The sequence below is a fragment of the Cucurbita pepo genome, chromosome LG17 (assembly GCF_002806865.2).
Source record: "Cucurbita pepo subsp. pepo cultivar mu-cu-16 chromosome LG17, ASM280686v2, whole genome shotgun sequence".
In the NCBI taxonomy this organism is placed as follows: domain Eukaryota; kingdom Viridiplantae; phylum Streptophyta; class Magnoliopsida; order Cucurbitales; family Cucurbitaceae; genus Cucurbita; species Cucurbita pepo.
Genome location: NC_036654.1, coordinates 8,592,566 through 8,612,648, shown reverse-complemented (window position 1 = coordinate 8,612,648; position 20,083 = coordinate 8,592,566). Strand labels below are relative to the sequence as shown.

The window sequence follows — 20,083 nt, the reverse complement described above, 5'->3', positions numbered from 1 at the left end:
TACCATTTATATAACATAATACCAATTGNAAAAAAAAAAAAAAAAAAAAAAAAAAAAAAAAAAAAAAAAAAACCCTAAATCAATCCATGCTTATGCTCTGTAAAATCAGCCCATTTTGTCGAATAAAATAAAGAGAGAGAAACCCTGCATAAACCCTTTTCCTCTCACTCTCACGTGCTCCACCCTCCTTCACGCCGGCTCCTCCAACTTTCAGCAGCGCCGTGTCGCCGTCGCCACTGCCGTGTCTCTCCCGTTCAGTGCAGCCTCCGCTTCCTCTTAGCGGGTACTTCTGATGTTCTACTCTCTTGTTCTTACCGTTATTCTCCCAAATTAGAACTTCGTTGTTTATAGTAGAATAGCAACGAAAAGAAACCAGCCTTGCGGCAAATTGGGACTTCCCGAACTGCCGTGTGCTACCCTCTGCATTTTTGTTTCTTGCATATGCATTGAGGTTTTGTGTATGTATCTGTGGTCTCTTCTATAAATTGCCTTGTTTTTGTTCTCCTAAATCTTCAAAAGCTCCACCCACCATGAATTTTCCAGCATATCCATTTTTGTTTATATGTCGAAGTAATCTATCGTATACCAATTTGCCTAATAATTAAAAGGTCGCACATATTGAAATTAAATTAGTGTAGCCAAATTTTTTTCGAGATCTTATGCATCCATGGCTGGTTGTTTCTGGCTGCTTGCAATGCACACACCACACTCAATGGATAGCAGATACGTTTTTTTTTTTTTTCATTCTTTTCTATCTTGGAACAAGAAGCAAACTATTAATTGATTTATGAAAAGATAGAAAAAGGCTCTTTTTGATAGTCGTTATTATAAGTGGAGGCTCCTTTATCAAATTATCTTTTAATCCCTTGTTTGTAACAGTTAAACGGCTGCTCTCTTCTCAGCTCTATCCATAGTTGCGTCACCTGACAATCAACCAGAGGTTTCTTAGTCCACTGGATAATCTCGCTATTTCTCTATTCCCTGTCTCCCCCTCTATGCTATAAGCTACTGTAAGTCTCTTTTTCTCCTTTTGGCCGAAAGGCAGAAATCAGTTAGAGGAATAGTTAATTATTCTTGTTTTAAGGACTCTCTGCTGTAACCATCTGTGTCAATTCGTTTGGTTGCAAATTTGTAATGTCCATTGCAAGTTTTTTTCCTTCTCTGTCTGTTCGTATTTGTATGATTTTTATATTGAATTGAGATAATCTTATTGATTATCTAAGTTTATATTTTTGTTCTCTCATCCCCTTTTCAATGTTGCTTGTTTGATATATATATATATATATATATACACACACACACATATATATATTCTCATATGAATGGGATTATCATTCCCTTTCTTTCGCTATTTTTTCCCCTCAGAAAGTGGGATTTTTTCAGTGCAATATCACTAGTTTCTGTCTTTTGTGACTCCTATTATTTTGCATTCTGATTCTGCATGCAGCAAGCAGATTTGGTTCTTTAGACTTACCGGCAAGGTAGGCAAGGGATTTTTTATGGGTTGTGGCTGCTTGTATATTCCCTTTATTTGGCGATGGTGTTATCTAAAAGCAGTTGATGCAAGGGTGTGATTATGGAGGATTAGAACTTATCGACGAGCGTCAAGGGGATAGAAACTCCACACCTGGGTTTAAGGTTCTCCTTGGAAACTGACAAGGACAAGTAAGCGCTAATATTATGTCATCTCCCTAGGGTTATCATTTTTCTTTAATAATATATATATATATATATATATATATATATTTTGAAGCTCAACTTTTTATTCAATGGTAGTAAAATATATTGGTTACAAGTCCTAAATATTATGCTACTAGAATATCAAACCTACCTTGATGCATTTATGAAGAATAGTGAATTCTAATCTCGATAGTAAACTAATCCAAGTTACAAATAAAGAAATATGCTACAAGTCCCTCGAAAAATTTCACCCGAGGGTACAATTTCAACATTTCTAGACCATGAAATTCAAATGAATTAATTTTGTCTTGAAGTTATGTTCTGAGAAAAGTGGAATGGAAATCAAATCAATTAAATTCTTTAACAAAATTGGTTCTAAATGTACTTTAATATGAGTGAGATGGTAGCTGATTTGAATTTTCTTCCAGGACACTCATTCAAACTTGGGTCTTATGGATACGATAAATGCAAACCTTGAAGCTAAGCTCAAAGAGCTACTATTTAAAATTAACTCTTTGGAGATTAAGATATGCTCAGATGCTACGAAAGAGTTCATAAAGTTATTAAAAGGGGAGATTGGGTGTAAGTTGCTTCATTTATATGCAAAGACTTCTCCCAAGTGCTCAGAACTTTTAGATTCCTGGAAGCTCCAACGGGGGAAGGCTGGAATGCGGTATATATTTTCATTAGTTTCTGCCATTTTGAGTCATCCTGATGGAATTTACAGTCTTAATGACTTGGAGAGAATATCAACTAGTCGTGTTCTTGACATGATGGCCCGATCACTTGTTGAAGAATGCTTGGGAGACATAAATAGTGAACTAGGTTCCCAAGAGTTAAAGCACAAAAATGCAGCTCTATTGTTGATGTCTTCCATTGTTCGGCGTGGTTCACGTTTGGCTTCAGGAGTTGCAAAGAACTTTGATTTTAAACTTCGTGCATTTTCCAAGCTGACAGAATTTAGACAGAAGCCAAATCAGAAAGGATCAAAGCAATCGTCAAGAAAGTTGTTTATTGGGTTTGCTATGTCATTTTTGGAGGTGGGGAAGCCTGAACTGTTGAGGTGGGTCTTGCAGCAAAGGGAAATGTATTCTGGTGTTCTTCGTGGACTGGCAAATGATGATGAAGTGACTATTATTTATGTTTTATCTACATTGAGGGACAAGGTCCTTGTTGAGGAGTCACTGGTACCTCCAGGTCTTCGAAGTGTGCTTTTTGGAAGTGTTACTTTGGAACAATTGGCCACCATATGTGGAAGAGAGAATGGTGGTCCTGCTGCAGAGGTGGCTTACCAGGTTTTAACTATGGTTTGTACTGACCCATGTAATGGGTTAATGCCAGATCTGAAACGATGTCCAAATCCCTTAAAAGGTAATCCAAAGCGACTAATGGACCTCATGAAGAAGTTAAAAGCAACTGGAGTTATTTATCATAGAGACTTGCTTTTGGCAATTATTAGGGGGCAGCCAACTTTCTGTTCAACTTACTTGGAGGAATTTCCTTACAACCTTGAAGACTTTTTATCACCTACCTGGTCAGATTTCTTTTTGCAACTATGTGACTTATGACCTTGTGTACTTAATATGATGGCTTGTATATGTGATGGACACTTTTCCAATTGCAGGTTTTCTGTGGTTTCTCTGACAGTTAAGTTGGTTTCTTCTGTGAGCAATGGCCTGTCTATTGGATCTATTGATTCTCAATCAGATGATACTACTTCATTGGACAATGCTTGTGTAAAAAACATTATAAGGTGTCTCTCTTCTCGGCCATTTAGTCGATCAGTAATCAACAAAGGTTTGCTTCACTCAAATATTCTTGTAAAGCATGGCACTCTACGACTTCTACTTGAGGCATTGAAGATGGTCAATTCTTTTTTTGATGTTTTAAACCAAGCATCTTCTGGCAATAAGCAAAAGATGTTGTATTGGCTGTCTCTAAAGCAGGAATTGCAGAATGAAGTTCAAACTTTGCTCCCTGATTCACAAGTGCTACTTACTCTACTTTCTTCATTCACTAGCCAATCTAGAGTTCAAGCAGTTAATTTGAAAAGGGCCTCTGGTCTGGAATGTAGCTTCCATGGTGTTAAAAGGTTAAAAACAACTTCACCAGATCATGACACTGATATTGTTGTTAGTGGAATTGTGTCAGCTCCAGAAATTGATGAAAAAATGATGGATGTCTGTTCGGTAGAGACATCAGAGAAGGAAAGAGAACTCATGATTTCTATTGCTGAACTATGGGATTTGGATCCATTGACAACTCTTGTTGAAGTGAATGACGTAGAGATGTACTTCCACTCAAAGATATTGGATGCTCTTACAATTTATCATGTAAGTTTAATTTAAGAGAATGTTGTGATCTTTAAAACTCTAGGACAACTTAAGAACATATCCTGTTCACGTAAGGTTGTAAGAGAATATTGTGATCTGATACTATAATCATGTCTCTCTGTGATATAAAGAAATAACTAATATAGTGGTAGAACTAAGATACTTCTTTGGCATCTTGGCTTTGTAATTAAATGGTTATCCTGCAATTTTTGGAATTAGTTTTTTGAAATTCTTATTGGTATTTATTCAATTTAAATGTTGAACATGGATTTTGTATGATGTTGGCAATCTTTTTGTTTTTAATCAAAGATGACTTCGGAGATGGTCAACTATAGTCATCAACTCAATCAGCTGATAAATGCTCTTGTATTCAGACAATTATAGAGAGAATAATGCTTCCATTTGGAGGGACAATTGATATACTAGTAATGTATAATATGCATATATTCAGACATTTATAAAGAGGATAATGCTTATATTTGGTTGATAATTGATATACATTTTATGTATGATATGCAATGTCACTACTCATTATTGGAGCTCTATGTTGTTGTCCCTCCTTGAGCTTATCATCTTTCGTGATTTTTATTTGAAACTTCTTTTTTGCAGCAAAGATTGCCACATACTTTGGAGGGATCGTTTGAATTTTTCATCAGTCTTCTTGGAAATTCTTTACTATTGCCCACTATTGTGCAGCATTCTTTGCTGTCCTTGCTGATTGAATATGTTCCATCATCATCAATGAGTTCAACGCACTTTAGAACTCCACCAGGGATGTACAAGCATCTGCATTCATTTATGAGCTTGTTCATTCAATCACCAGACGGGGACATAAAGAAAAAGGCATATTATCTGGCCCAAGCTTCTATTCTAAGTACTGGTGCTCTTGACCAAAATGTATATGAAGTTGGATCATGGTTTTTATTTTTATTGAATCATGATCAACGAACATCTCTTATGGAACTTGAGACAGAAAGTTCAGAGAATCTAATTTATACAGTAATTTCATTCTTATGTGATGCCATTTCCACTGTGGGGAATAACTTATTCAAATATTGGGGTATTGTGAAGAGTTACATCAGCAATTTAAAAGATGCCAAAGGTAATTTGTAAGTCATACGCAAATTTTGTCCCCTGATGGGTTGTATGTCTCCCCTCCTATACATTGACGTGAATAAAGTTGTTATAGACAGAATATACCTGACATTGATGTGAATAAAATTTTTATAGACAAAATGTACCTGTTTAATTTAGCTGGAGTTTGGATATTTATATCGGATTCAGAAGGTTGGATATCTTATCTTGATTCTTGGATGTTAGCTTTCAGAGATCAAAAACAGATCTCCAGCTTGTATATAGAGCCTTCCTTATGGTGAACTTTTGGTCCATGCTTTTGCTTTTTCCTTATTATGAATCTTATGGTGTGATTAGGCTAGATCCTTGAATTGTATATTATATCTATATCTATCTATCTATCTATATTTTAAAATATTATTGTGATTCTGGTACCATGATTTTTCACTTCATTGGGACCACAATATTGATTTATTCATGCATCTTTTTTGAATGTCGAATATTGCTTTCCACTTTGACAAGGACTATATTGTTTCTCTTCTGAGTCGGTCAAACATTTCAATAGCTTTCAATTGTTACTTATAAAGAAATTTTTTTATTTACTCCAATAAAAATAACTTCAGAATGATAATATCGACCTGACACCTATCTCAGCCTCTTCATTTTATTTAATCACATATTTTCTAGATTAAGTTGATAAACCAATTGTGGAGACGCTTGACATTATTTTAAAAAATAATTTTTATGTTACAATTTATTCTTTTCCAGTTTTCCTTAGCCATTTGAAATGATCTTTATACATTTAACCAAAGATGGTTGGAACAAAATTTGTTTGGCTAATTCAGTTTCTCAGTCTTGGCTTTTAATTCCAGATAAATATACATCAGCTTATATATATTTTGTGTCCATCGTGTGCCAAATGACTGAAGCATACACTTTCTGTCCGTCATTTTATTTTTCTTGCAGATGTCTCACCAAAGTTCAGTCCAATCATCGTATGTGTTCTGCAGAAGTGTCTAAGGTTGCTCAGCTCTGAATCTGTAGCCTTCACCCAGCTTGAGAAAGCAGTTATATCTAATTATGTGAGCAGTACGCTAAAGTATCTCTTGCAGACTCAGGTGCACATTTTTTGTTATGAGATTTCTACTTTTTAGCGGTTAGGTTGTTTAAAAGTCTGACATCAATTTTTATTATAGGTTGATGCTCTGTTACTGGCTTCAGTGATTGAATCTATCTTGTCTGAGGTATTTGATGACCATGGTCCTTTGGATGTGGAATCTGGAAGTTCTAACTGTGAGTGGAGACCATTGAAAAATTTATTATTCTTCTCCTGCAGAATGTCTACTACGCATACTGAGGATGTTTTTGCTGGTCATTGTCATTTAATGAATGATGAAGAAAAAATTTGTAACATGGAGTTCGATAAAATTGATGCATACTCCACTGGGTTTTCTACCATTTTGAAGAGAACACCTTTTCATGTTCTATTTCCTGTAATCATGTGCGCTCGTGGTCCCAGTTCTCTTATACTTCCGAAGATACAAGATTTGCTTCTGCTAAAACTAAATGAGTTGACATTTGATGACCTTCTATTATCGTATCTAAGGCTTGTCCTATTTTGGGCCTATCAGATACGAATCTCTTATAGATTTAAGCCTATAGTTGAACTTGAGCAGCTTTCCCAAATTTGCTTTATGCTTCTTCAGAACATCTTTGCTAAGCTGCTAGCTTCAATAACTCATTCTGGCACTGCTGGAGATTACAAGGGCTCTCTGTTAAGGCTAGAGGTTCAAGATGTAGCAGAAACCATATTCTCTCATCCTGCTGTAGTATCATCCTTGTCCTGTCCCCTAAACTGTCCAGGGGACTTGATGAATGATGCTATTAATTTAAATTTGGAATCTTTGGTTCAGTTGTCTGGGAAGAGTGTTAACACATTAGATCGTCACATTGTCAACTTATTGACCACTTTTTGTGAGTATTTTATAACCTCCTGTGATGGCCTAGATTCAACATTCAGAGAGATACTGAAGACTTTTAAGGTTCTCATACAGAAGCTATTTTCTGAGTTCAGGGACCGTTTTGATCTCTTTATTGATACAATGGACCTGATACCACTTCTGCCCCCGTTTTTTGCTTTACATGCTTTATTTCATTTTATACCTCCTTTTGATCTTCTTGAATTAGCGACTTGGATATTCAATAGAGTATACATAAAGGACTTGGCGGTACAGAAATCTGAGATGACCCAAATTCATGGGCTATCATTTGGATTTGGCATTGCTGTCATTTCTTTAAGAGAGGCCACAGGTTTTTTGCAGTTACCACTCTCTAGAAGATTACAGTACAATTTATTCTGGGAAATGGATGAGAAGAATGCATGTAAAATCATTGATGAAATTTACACTAAAACAAAAGTATTTGCAATACATCACAAGTCAGAGTTTGCAGATACATGCTTGCTTGAAGTGGTTAAGACTATTTGTGCAAAAAAATCCATGCTATGTGATTATTTTGATCAAATACATTTAGCAATGTTCAGATTTATAGTGAACTTATCAAGTGAGTTGGTTTCTTATTGCATCTATAGGACCAATAAAGAAAAGGCTAAATTGTTGTTTATTCTTACTGAGGCTAGCTCCTTGCATCTTTCAATCTTTGGTCTCTTCATTGTGGATGTTATGAACAAGAATTCCATGGACATTGAGAGGGAAGATACTTTGAACTTCCATTTTTCTGATGAGGAATTTTTGATGCTCCTGCCTACTTCTCTGTCATACTTGAATTCAGTTGATGTGAAGTTTGGAAAAAATTGCCGGTATAATTTCAAAAGCTTCTCTTCAGTATATTCAAGAATTCTGTTGAAAGGTTTACGTAAATGGAAGAGATTCGTGACCAAAACTATTTTCTATGAAGAATTTGGTGATTTGGTTCCATCATCCACTCAAGAATTTATTGATCTTGTTAATGACAGTCTCCTTGGAAAAGCAGTGAGTATGCTAAGGCACCACTTTGCATTTAGTGCAGATCTGGTGACAGTGAAGAAGCGATTGAAAGTATTTAATTGCCTTATTCCAGCTTCTTGTTCAACTGATGAAGTTTTAGAATTTGAGGTTGATGAACTTGATTCTTATTCACCTAGTCAGATATTAAATTTTCTCAACAAGGTTGTTGCGAAGATATCATTTTGTAGGGTGTTGCTATTTCCAGAAAGCTGCAGCATTCAGTCTTTGCCAAAAGAAGACGCGAAGTCATCAGAATATTCTTCAGCAAGGTCAGATGAAGAAGAATCCTCAAGATTGCAGTACTTGAGTATTTTGGTGAACATCTGGCAGTGGATTGTGAAAAGATTTTCTTTTATCTCCGATATTCAAGAAAAACAAATGGACAACTCAAGATTATTCAGATACTTGGAGCTTTTCATACTGAACAATATTCTTGAATTAAGCACAGAAATGCATGATGAGCTTGTCAAATTATTATCCATCCCCTTTCTAGAGCAATTAATGAGATTTTCCCTCTTATATAGGTTTGAGGATCCAACAACATTGAATATTCTTTATAGCATTCTAAATTTGTTGTCTGATGGAAGGTTTGCAGAAGATGTATATTTGCAGCTGCTGCTTGCGCACTCCCAGTTTGCTCCCACTATCCATTCAGCTCCAAAACCATCTCATTCGATTGAAACTTTTTTGAGGCCAATGTCCAGCATACTAAGATCACTTGTCATACCTTCAACTAATCATTGGGAATCTAATTGGCACGAAGATTCAAGAACCACTCGGGTAGACTTGAAACGCTCGGTAATTGTTAAGATGGTTCATGTACTTGTGCACAAGCAGGTATGTCAAGGTGGTTATGGAAAAGATGATACTGTAAATTTCAAAGAACTGCATTCACTGCTTCTGTCTTCTTATGGTGCCACTATCAGTGAAACTGACTCTGCCATCTTAAAGACATTAAATGACATTGAAACTATAGTTGGATCAGATGTGAAAAATCTAGTCCAAATGGATTTTTTATGGGGAAATGCTGTATCGAGAGTTTCAAAAGAACGGCTTCTAGAGCAGGAATCTTCTTCAAATATCGGGAATGATGCTGAAGTTCAGAAACAGTGCCGCAAAAATCAGTTTAGAGAAAATATTCCTGTCGATCCCAGAATATGTGTGTCCACAGTGCTATGCTTTCCTCCTGATAGAACTGAATTGGATGACGGACTACACATGAAGAAGTATCAAATAAAGAATCTAGATGATCTCATTAAGGTGAACAATAATTTTATTATCCTGTATTGACACAAATCAAAAGGCTTCATTTTACAATTTCTTTAATACTTTTGTGTTCAAAATGAATACTTTAATGCATTGATGCAGGGAAATTTTCACGGTACTGAACCTGAACAATATGATCCAGTTTATGTCTTGCGGTTTTCAATTCATGCTCTGTCAATTGGTTACATCGAAGCTTTGGAATTTGCTTCGATGGGTTTGCTTGCAATTGCATTTGTTAGCTTGTCTTCAGCTAATGAAACATTAAGAAAATTAGGCTATGAAACTCTTGGGGCACTAAAGGACGCATTGGAGGTAATTCTAATATTCTTCTTAAATATGGTTTCTAGTTGATTTATCGTGCATGCAATGCTTGTATTGATGCTTGAAATTTGGTACCGTGTATTCTTTCTAAAAACACATGTTTATCACTTCAGAAAAAGTTCAATAATGTGAAAGCAATAAATGCTAACTTGGGAACACCTATTAGAAAAAGTTCAATAAGGTGTTCAATAATGGAACACCTATTAGAACTCAGGAAATATGTGAAAGCAACAAAACAACATTTAGAGCGTAATATTAGAGTTCAATTCAGCTGGAATAAGGTCTATGCTGCTTTGCATTTCTTTGGCTCTTGTAATTGGTTACTTGCTTTAGAAAAATGCTAACTTGGGAATTTGATTATATGCTATATTTTCATTAATGGAATCCGAATGACGGACAGCTTGGGATTGTTTCAATTATGCTTCACATGGGCTCAAAGGGTGAAATATAAACATATTTAAAAGCAGTTTGTGTCATGGCTGATATTAACGGGGTATTGAGGCACTAAATAACACTTGTTAGGTTTAAAAGTTGGTTGTCAATGTGAGTTCTTTTTTAGCCAAAGAAACAACTTCCCTGGATAGAAAGGAAGGTGGAAAGGATGATGTCCAAGTCTACCCAACCGCTGTCAAGAAAGATTATTGCACCATTGGATTTCACTTTATTTTTCTCCTTTTAAGGTTTATGACTATTTCCTCCAAGTGTTTACAACTGGACCATTTTTTGCAGAACGGTAAGCGGAGAAAGGGTACCATGAGACTACGGCTCCTCTTAACATATGTGCAAAATGGCATTGAAGAGCCATGGCAGAGAATTCCTTCCATCACTGCGCTTTTTGCTGCAGAGGCATCCTTTATTTTGTTGGAACAATCCCATCATCATTATGCAGCATTAAGTAAATTTTTGGTGCGATCTTCCAGGATGAATAGGAAGGTAATACTTTTATGAATTATATATGACTTGGATTTTTTGACATGCCAGTTATATGTCTCTTAAAATAAAAATTCAGTGAGAATATGTATAATGATGATAACACACACACACACACACACACAAAAGAAAGAACGAAAGAGAAAAAACAAAGAAAGTATAAAGGAAAAAAGGAAAAAAGGAAGGAAAAAGAAAAGAAACAGTTTTGCAGACAATTCATATTCTTCATTGTTGCCATTAGATTTTCCTTTGCACATTCCATATTTCTGGCATACTTACCTTAGACTTCATGATAGTTCATGGCTGAAGCCTAAATTTCTTTTGCCCTATTGGCAATTGCAGTCGGTTCCTTTGTTTAAGAATTTTCTATGGAGCAGCTCCGTAAACTTCAAATCTGAAAGGTTATGGATGTTGCGCCTACTTTATGTGGGGATTAACGTTGATGATGATGCCCGGTTATATATCAAAAGCTCAATTCACGAGGATCTGCAGAGCTTTTATGTTTCCTCTCTTTCAGATAATGAATCTAAGGAGCTTATCCTTCAGGTAAATCAAGTTCATGGTATTATTCATGTTCTTATTCATGTTCTTATTCTTCAGGTAAATTAAATCTATGGAGCTTTTCAATGTTCTTATTTTAATTAAATTGTTAAAAGTATTATTTTGGTCTCTATGTTTTGGGTTTCATTCCATTTTAGCCCATGCACTTTCAAATGTTCAATTTTAATCCATGTACTTTCAATAAAGCTTGAAGTGGTTTCTGTTATCTATTTATTGTTAGCTTTTCTAAATAAAAAAACTAGTCTCTATTAGTATTTACTCTATAAAATTTGGAATATGTTCACATTGTGTCTCTTATTATGTGAAAATTATTATTATTATTTAATTATTTTCGATAAAAATTAACTCTGAACTAATGGTAGAGACCAATTTTAAGCATTATTTAGAGTACTAGGACTAAAATTGGACGTTTGAAAGTATAGAGAAGAAATCAAAGTACATGGACCAAAATCGTATTTTAACCTTAAAAAATTTTCTCTTGATTGTTATCTGGTGTGTGCTGCATAATTTTCATTACTGGGTGTGCCATTGTATTTTATTTACTTGTATATGTTGATTTAATAATACAGTACATTTTAAACAAGTTCTACTTAAAGAGCAATTAATGATTATATATAAACAACGATTAAAGGAATGATTAAAATAACAGCAAATAAGGGAAACAATTTAAAGCAGAAAGACCCACGATTTCTTAGAGACCCATTGAAAGTTGTAAAAGAGATGGGAAAAGTCTTGTGGAGTTTCAAAGTTCCTCTGGTTGAATGCTATTAGATCTATTCTTTGGATGAATGCTATTTGGCTTTTTACTATTTTGGCGTGGACTTTGTTGTCCTGAGAGTTTTTAAATTATTCAACTTATGTTATCATCCTCTAAAGAACATGTCAAAGGTTAGACTCTCTTTCTCTCTCTTTTGAGATGGTGAGGGTGGAGGGGAGGGAGGGTTCTTTGGCGATATATTGTGATTGTTGTAGCTTTCACACATTTTTTCCTATATCCCCTTTTCAGTTTTCTTTTACGTTTGGGCTTTTATCAGCAAATTTAATGTCTTCCGCCTTATTGACATTCTAGGTAATGAAGAAGTCTGTTAAGTTGCAACGGATGGCATTTTATTTGGTGGAACATGGTCTATTTTCATGGTTATGCTCTATCATTTCAACCTCTAGCAGGAGACTTAATGAAGATCAGAAATCATTTTTTTCAAAGCAGCTGAACTTGGTATTAGAGGTAGCAATTTTTTATTTTTTATTTTTTTTTCATTCAGGGTTTAATAGCTTCACTACAGTCATGACCCATGTGCTTTATTTTTTCACTAATACTTAACCGTGCGATGTGCGCTTTGATATAATTAATGGATTTTATACCTGAAACTGGATTCGTGCTCGATTAAAATTAGAAGAGTTAGGTTGCAATTAATGGAATACCATCTTTTCCCTTGATCAAATAAATAAACTTAAACCAATATCTCTTTTTCTTATCTATGTTTCTGGATCCAGGTTGTAAATAATGTCATTTCATTCCGAAACATCTGTGAGTGGTTGCAAAAAGATGCCCTTGAGCAGCTAATGGAATTTTCATCTAACCTTTTCAAACTCTTGCTTGGTGGTGAGGAATCGCCAATAGAAGGGGCACTAGTTAATCGAATGTTGCAGATAATAACATCCGTGCTCAGAATATCACAGAAAAGAAAAGTTTACCAGCCTCATTATACGTTGTCAATTGAGGGCTTGTTTCACATTTATCAGGCGGTTTACAGATTAGATCGTACAAGACTGGGTTCAAATTCAGCTACTGGGCTCAAATTGATACTCATGAACATTCCACAGAAAACGCTTCTAAGCATGGTATCTCTCTCNAAAAAAAAAAAAAAAAAAAAAAAAAAAAAAAAAAAAAAAAAAAAAAAAAAACGAGTCCTTGATTTATTTACTTGCATTTAGTAAGTGTTTTGTTTATCTTTTCTTTTTCCCGTCTTGAACTTGTATTAGTTTGGCTTGATGAAGCGAGTTGAAGAGTGGGGAAGTTGTCTTTTTACCATCCTTTATCCACGAGTCTGATGGACTTAAGCCCGTATCATTTCTTTTAATTATATTATATATAATCGATATGCTTCATGATCCTTCATAGTGTTTCATTTGTCTCATTTTTTTCATCTTACACCTGAATTATATGTTTAATTTTTACTACGTTTTATGTTAAAATTATCAATTGGTTCTTTGATTTCTTGCAGGGTCTAAAGAAGTGCTCAGATTTTCTTTCATGGGCAATTTCCACCGCTTTAGAGTCTGATTCTAGAATGATAGACAAAGAATCTCATTTGGGTTTAATGAGTGAATCTGATGAAGAGCATTTTGACGAATCCTTGACATCAAAGCTTCTACGTTGGTTATCTGCTTCTGTAATTTTTGGAAGGATTTCTTGGAAGCTTGATAGTTTGAACCTTGCCACTACAGAAAAACCGAGTGCTGAAACACTCTACTCTTTATTAGAACATGTTAAAAATACGGGAGATGTCAGTAGTCTACATGAATTTGGTTGTGAGGAGCTCTTAGCCGCAAATATCTTCTATCTCCAACAACATCTTAAGAGTAGTTTCATGGTGCTCCCGGTGGTGATATCTGCCCTTTGTCTCCTCCTTTTGGATGCTCTCATTTCTGCAGGTATATTTTGAATGTCTTAAATTCTTTAATTTTTTTTGTTGCCATTATATTATCATTTTGATGTCTTTATTGGAGCAAACCTTTTATCCTTCCATTAAACCAGTGAAATTCATCTCAGCAACCTAGAAGCACAAACACTTCATTGTAGGCCAAGACACTGCTATTTTACATGTTTTTTTTTAATTTTGGACATGGCAGGGGAAGTTTTGAAACAGAAAGGAAAAATCATTTAAATTTAAACAAAAAATAACAAAACAAAACAAAAAAGATAAAATATCGTGAATCTAAAAACCCTAACAAGTAACATCACCGACCATCGCTACCAGCCACCATTTCTCTTCGTCACCGGTTCACCAAAACTTAATTAACTCGATATTTGATACTTTTTAGGGGAGTATATTTAGTATTTCATGTGAACTTTATATATATTTTAATAACTTTATGAACTTTCCTTTTTTGGAGACCTTGTTCTCATTTTCTCATTTGTTCATTCTGTTTCCGAGCCGAAGGATTCAGTTTAAGGCTGATCGGTAGTGTAAGTATTGTGTTCTTATTTATGAGAAATTGTCAAAATAATAATTATTATAACGTTGCAAAAAAGGAAGTAATTAGTATTATATATGTAATGCTAGCTGTTTTAGTCTAATTTGTTCTTTTGGATATCATGAAAGTGCATAATTTCTTAGGTAAATCCAAGAGCATTTCAATTGCTTTACTACATTACTTTGTTGTCTCACATCTTGTCTGATACCTACTTTTTATAACGGATCAGGTCTCTTTCATAGTCATGGAGCTGATTTGGCACAACTGTTGTCAAAGATACGTTGCCCTGAAGAAGTAAATCCTGCATGGAGATGGTATGCATATTCTATCCTCTGCCCTTTCTGTTTGACGTCTTTCCAGCTTACCCAAACAAGAGATCCAAAGTAGTTATATTCTTTTTAGAAGGCTCAGTTTATTCACAGTCGTATTTAAGTGACTGCCATTTTGTCTTGGATATATTCTGCATTGCACAAAGTATGCTAGCTGCTAGGAGCCAAGGACTTTTGGGTTCAGTGTTTGGAAAAAATGAAGAAAAAAGGAAGAAATTGTTCTGTTCTGCTGAGTCTAATAGCAAGTTATCAAGAAACCACAATGTCATGAAATCCTCCCCAACCTTTCCAATTTCTGAACCATGATAATTGTTGAGAAGAAACATTTTGGTAACGGCCCAAGTCCAAGCCCACCGCTAGCAGATATTGTCCTCCTTGGGTTTCCCTTCAAGGTTTTAAAACGTGTCTGCTAGGGAGAGGTTTCCACACCCTTGTAAGGAATGTTTCGTTTCCCTCTTCAACCAATGTGGGATCTCACAATCCACCCCTTGGGAGCCCAGCATCTTCGCTGGCTCATTTCCCGGTGTCTGGTTCTAATACCATTTTTAATAGTTCAAGCCCACCGTTAGCAGATATTGTCCTCGTTGGGCTTTCCCTTATGGGCTCCCCTCAAGGTTTTTAAATGTCTCTGCTAGAGAGAGGTTTCCACACTCTTCTAAGAAATGTTTTGTTCCCCTCTCCCACCGACGTGAGATCTCACAATTTTTCTCCTTTTAACCTGTAGTTCTATAGTGGCAATCTTTCAAATTTTCAGTTTTGAAATTTATTTTTGATCTTTTCCTTTCAGATTTACTTTCCATCTTTCTTAATCCTAGTTGGATCAAATCTACATATGTTCTATGGTGCATTTTGAACATAAACAGCTTCTTCTTCTTCTAAATTCAACTGATTGTGATAGCTTAAGACAGCTTCGAGTATGAATTTGCTAGATAAAAAGGTTGGAAGACAGTTAATCTGCATTCAAATTTGTAATCCACAACATTTGTAGAATCTTATGATATATTATGAAGTTAGAAGAATGGAGGATTTAATTTTCATTATTAAGTGGGCTCTGAAAAGTTGCTTGCAGAAGAAATTAAAATATAGTCTGTCTAATTTTCTTAATATTCTCTTGATTGTGCTCTCTATCTTATAGACCGATCTTTTGATTTCAGGACGTTCTACCAACCATGGAAAGATTATAGTTTAGAATTGACAGATTTGCAGAAGATTGATGAAGTCCATGCTTGTCAAACTCTTCAAGTAGTTATCTCAAACATTCTTAGTAAGAAGCCTCTTGATCCTCAATCTTTGTTACCTCAAGATACTGAGATTTCTCGAGTATTCGAGTGGGAGAGAAATCTCGTAAGAACGCAAAATTCAAATCCTTAACAAAAAAGGTCAGTTTTCATTTGAATCAGTGGCTCATTTTTGTATACATAGATAGATAAAGTTAGTGTTGATCATTGTTCTGGAGAGTAGGAAAATAGATCTGCGTATCTGATTTAGATCTATACAGTCGATACGAAACAAGAAAAGAAAAAAGTAGAATTTTTTGATAAATTCCAACATAAATGCTCTGATGTTGAAGAGAAGACGCGGGAAGACATATATTCTTGACTAAGAGGTCATAGATCTGAATCTCGACACTAGCTCGCCCAACTTTAGTTTAACGATAGTGAAGGATCAGGCAACAAGGTTTCCTTAGTATAGTACTAGTACCTCTTATGGTCGGTGTTTACTCTTATCTTGGCATTTCTTTTTTGAAATGCCATATTTTGATAGAATTTGATTACTGATCCCATTGTGTAATTGTGTAATTGTGAAATTAGTGTTTATCACTCTTTGTTGTAATATTTGATAAGTTCTTTCACTAAATAGAGCTCTACGGTAACTTCTCAATCTATTTTCTAATATCTATTAGTGTATAAAGTTGGTTTGATATGATACCGTATTGCTTAAATATCGATTGCTATTAAATTATCGTTTAATTAAATTTTGTACATGTAATACCTATATTAGTGAATAAGAGAAACTGTAGTACAAAATATAGGAAATAATTGATCAAATTAAAAGTTTATGAATGCAGTGGTAGCATTTTACACTGATTTCTGCCACTTCCGTTATTGTTACTAGATTGACCGTCGGGCTTCTGTTAGGGTACCATGGAAGGATTGTAAGACAACCCGGGCTTGTGTTAAGGTACCATGAAGGGATCGTAAGACAACCCGAGCGGAAGGAAAATTTTGAGGTACTACAAATATTCTAATATTTGAATATTATAAAACTAATAAATTCATAATATTTATTTTTGTGGTAATGTTTTTAAAATAATCTATTTATTTATTATCTAATATCGTAACTTATAATGTAAGCTTTAACAAAATGTCCCTATAAATAAATACATATAAACCCACAACCGACCCCGAAATGGCGTTTCCAATTACGGCAACCCCGGCCTTATCCGACGAGCCCGCCGGCGCAGATGCAGGAGACGCGCTGCCGTGAGCACGTGGGGGAAGACCAACACCACCCTCCATATGAAACACCAACACGCTTTTCGCATGCAAATTAGCTGGTATGATCTCTGGCGCACCAGTTTCCGGGTGGACCGTCGGTCCAACTTGCCAGACCTGGTTCAGCGACTTAGCCTTCGCTGGAACTCCCACGGTAGCGAAGATTGTGAGTCGTTCGTCAGCGAATTCAGCGGGACGGGGAAGGAGAGCGGTGAGGGGCGGACGGAGGAGTAGGAGGAAATGCTGAAGCTATGGACGGAGGGGACGTCGCCGGAGAGGATGGTGATGAGGGCCTGGGCTCCAGACATCCCGGTGCCGGTGGGGTTAACGGCCCAGGCGACCCATACGAGGGAGTGGGGTGACGGCGCAAGGAAGGCGACGGAGAGAGAGAGGAGTCTTTGTGTTTTAAATTTAATATATTTATATATAAAAAGTGAGGTGGAGAGGGACTAGGGTCACGCGACTAGAACCAGTCTCTCAACAACGAGGAACCATCAGGGTCTCGTCTCTCAACACAACGAGGAACCATCAGGGTCTCGTCTCTCAACACAACGAGGAACCATCAGGGTCTCCTCTTTGAACCATCATCAGGGTCCCGTCTCTCGACGCAACGAGGAACCATCATCAGGGTCCCGTCTCTCGACGCAACGAGGAACCATCATCAGGGTCCCGTCCCTCGATGCCACGAGGAACCATCATCAGGGTCCCGTCTCTCGACGCCACGAGGAACCATCATTAGGGTCCCGTCTCTCAACACAGCGAGGAACAGACCATCAGGGCATCTCAACACAGTGAGGAACGACCATCGGGGCATCTCAACACAAGGAGGAACGACCATCGGGGCATCTCAACACAAGGAGGAACGACCATTGGGGCATCTCAACACAGCGAGGAACGACCATTGGGGCATCTCAACACAAGGAGGAACGACCATCGGGGCATCTCAACACAACAAGGAACGACCATCGTGGCATCTCAACACAACAAGAAACGACCATAAGGGCATCTCAACACAAAAAATAGCAAATTATAGTGTTAGCAATGAGATTACGAACAAGAAATAAAGAGTAAGAAGAAAATAGCAAATTATTGAAAAGAATATATTATTATAATTCCCCAAAATAGACATCTGTAAAATGAGACTTAGTTTTTTCTCCATTTCTCCCCAAAATATTTAAAAGGAGAAACTAATAACACCCCAACTAAACGCAACTAAACCCACAACAAACCCAAAAATTCCGTTACCAGTCCCATCAACCCCACTCTTATCCGACGATCCCGGCGCAGAGGCAGCGGCGGCAGCACCGCCACTTTCACTAACCCCAGCATCCTCCGGCGCCGAAGCAGGAGAACCAGCACCCCCCTCCCCATCAAACATCAACACGCCTTTCGCCTTCAAATTAGCCGGCGCAAACTCATGAATCTTCGGCGCATCAGTAGCCGGATCGACCTTAGCTCCAACTTGCCACACATGGTTCACCGACATAGCCTTCGCCGGAACTTCCACAGTAGCGAAGATCGTGATTCGTTTATCAGCGAATTCAGCGGCGACATTCCAGACAGGGAAGGAGAGCGGCGCAGGACGAACGGAGGAGTAGGAGACGACATCGAAGGTACGAACAGTGGGGGTATCACCGGAAAGAGTAGCGATTAGGGCTTGGGAACCAGACATACCGGTAGCGGTGGGGTTAATAGCCCAGGCGACCCAGCCGACGGAGTGAGGCGGAGGGGCTATGAAGGCGAGGGAGAGGGAGGAGTTTTTGGGGTCATGAGTCCAGTGGATGAAGGCGTTGAGGTGGGGGAGGTCTTGGCAGTGGGCGAAGGTGCGGTTGGGGAAGGATTGGGAAGAACAGGTGAGGGAATGGGCGGAGGAGAGGAGGAGGGCGAGGAGGAGGGAAAGGAAGGGGATGAAGATTTTACAGAGGGACGCCATTGTTGGAGAATTTTGGGGAGAAATGAAGAAAGGAAGAAGAAGAAGAAGAAGATGGGAACGGAAATGGTGTGTTTGTGAGGGAGAAGGAAATGGGTTTTTAAACAACAATGATGAACAGATCGTTGGGGAATATCAGTTTTTGTCTGCCTAAAATCAGCTATTTAATGCTGACTTTTTATTTTTTTTATTTTTTATTTTTTTTTTTTAATTAAAATTATATAAAATATTAATCTATTTTATATTTAATAAAACCTTAAATCTTTAAATTATGTTTATATTTAAATTTCTAAAATACAATATAAAACGGTGTCGTTTTGGAGTGGAATTATTTAACTTTTTTTTTTTAATTATTATTATTGATGGTTTAAAACAAATATATATATATATATATATATATATATATATAACAACCACTCTAATGTGCTTCCATGAGATTAAGGAAGTTATCTCGTTACCACTCTGCTTCGAACTTTGGACATGGTCATCTCCTATAGTGTGACGGATGGTGTGTATAGAATGAATTCATCGTCATATGGTTGACTGAGGATTACTTGTGATTTAGACTTCATGTAGGGACGTGTGTGGGTATTTTCGTCCCCGTAGGATATGTTGCTCAAATTTTAAGCAGATTAATATTGGGATTGGCTCAATTTGTCGAATTAGGAGCGTAATTAGCTTATGATCTCGATAAAGCTACTCATAATCAATTGGCAAGAGGTGAACGATTACGTGAGTTGCTCAAACAATCCCAATGTGAGTTACAACTTACAATCCGAATTGAAGATGAATTTAAAGAGTTGAGTTATTCTTGTGGGATCACGATCCTTTGTCCCCACAATTGTAGCACGTGTTATGCCTTAGGATAGGTTCGAGCGAATGAATGTTAATTCTTCATATTTCTGTATGATTTCCGAAAATTTAATTTCTACACTTTGGATTGTAAAAAAAAAAATTAATT

The 20,083-nt window shown here is 36.6% G+C and overlaps 2 protein-coding genes across 2 annotated transcripts; one reads left to right on the top strand and one right to left on the bottom strand.

Moving 5' to 3' along the window:
* The first annotated feature begins 133 nt into the window (after positions 1-133).
* Positions 134-16,590, top strand: LOC111778739. Its single transcript, XM_023658712.1, has 16 exons — positions 134-283; positions 880-1,010; positions 1,448-1,665; positions 2,109-3,214; positions 3,305-4,013; positions 4,623-5,115; positions 6,054-6,205; positions 6,284-9,352; positions 9,461-9,670; positions 10,409-10,612; positions 10,952-11,155; positions 12,240-12,395; positions 12,665-13,012; positions 13,396-13,825; positions 14,598-14,682; positions 15,852-16,590. The coding sequence occupies exons 4-16, from the start codon at positions 2,133-2,135 to the stop codon at positions 16,066-16,068; spliced, it is 7,359 nt and encodes a 2,452-aa protein (XP_023514480.1). The 5' UTR covers positions 134-283; positions 880-1,010; positions 1,448-1,665; positions 2,109-2,132; the 3' UTR covers positions 16,069-16,590.
* A 1,688-nt stretch (positions 16,591-18,278) lies between these two features.
* On the bottom strand, positions 18,279-19,245 carry LOC111778738 (auxin-induced in root cultures protein 12-like). Its single transcript, XM_023658711.1, has one exon. It carries the CDS (start codon positions 19,123-19,125, stop codon positions 18,367-18,369), a length of 759 nt encoding a protein of 252 aa, XP_023514479.1. The 5' UTR covers positions 19,126-19,245; the 3' UTR covers positions 18,279-18,366.
* Between the last annotated feature and the right edge of the window lie 838 nt (positions 19,246-20,083).

Bases quoted from the DNA above. Each gene is read 5' to 3' on its own strand.
- LOC111778738 (XM_023658711.1), bottom strand. From the start codon at position 19,125: ATGGCGTCCCTCTGTAAAATCTTCATCCCCTTCCTTTCCCTCCTCCTC.
- LOC111778739 (XM_023658712.1), top strand. From the start codon at position 2,133: ATGGATACGATAAATGCAAACCTTGAAGCTAAGCTCAAAGAGCTACTA. The intron at 9,353-9,460 runs GTGAACAATAAT...GCATTGATGCAG, and splicing joins ATCTAGATGATCTCATTAAG to GGAAATTTTCACGGTACTGA. The intron at 12,396-12,664 runs GTAGCAATTTTT...TTCTGGATCCAG, and splicing joins AGCTGAACTTGGTATTAGAG to GTTGTAAATAATGTCATTTC.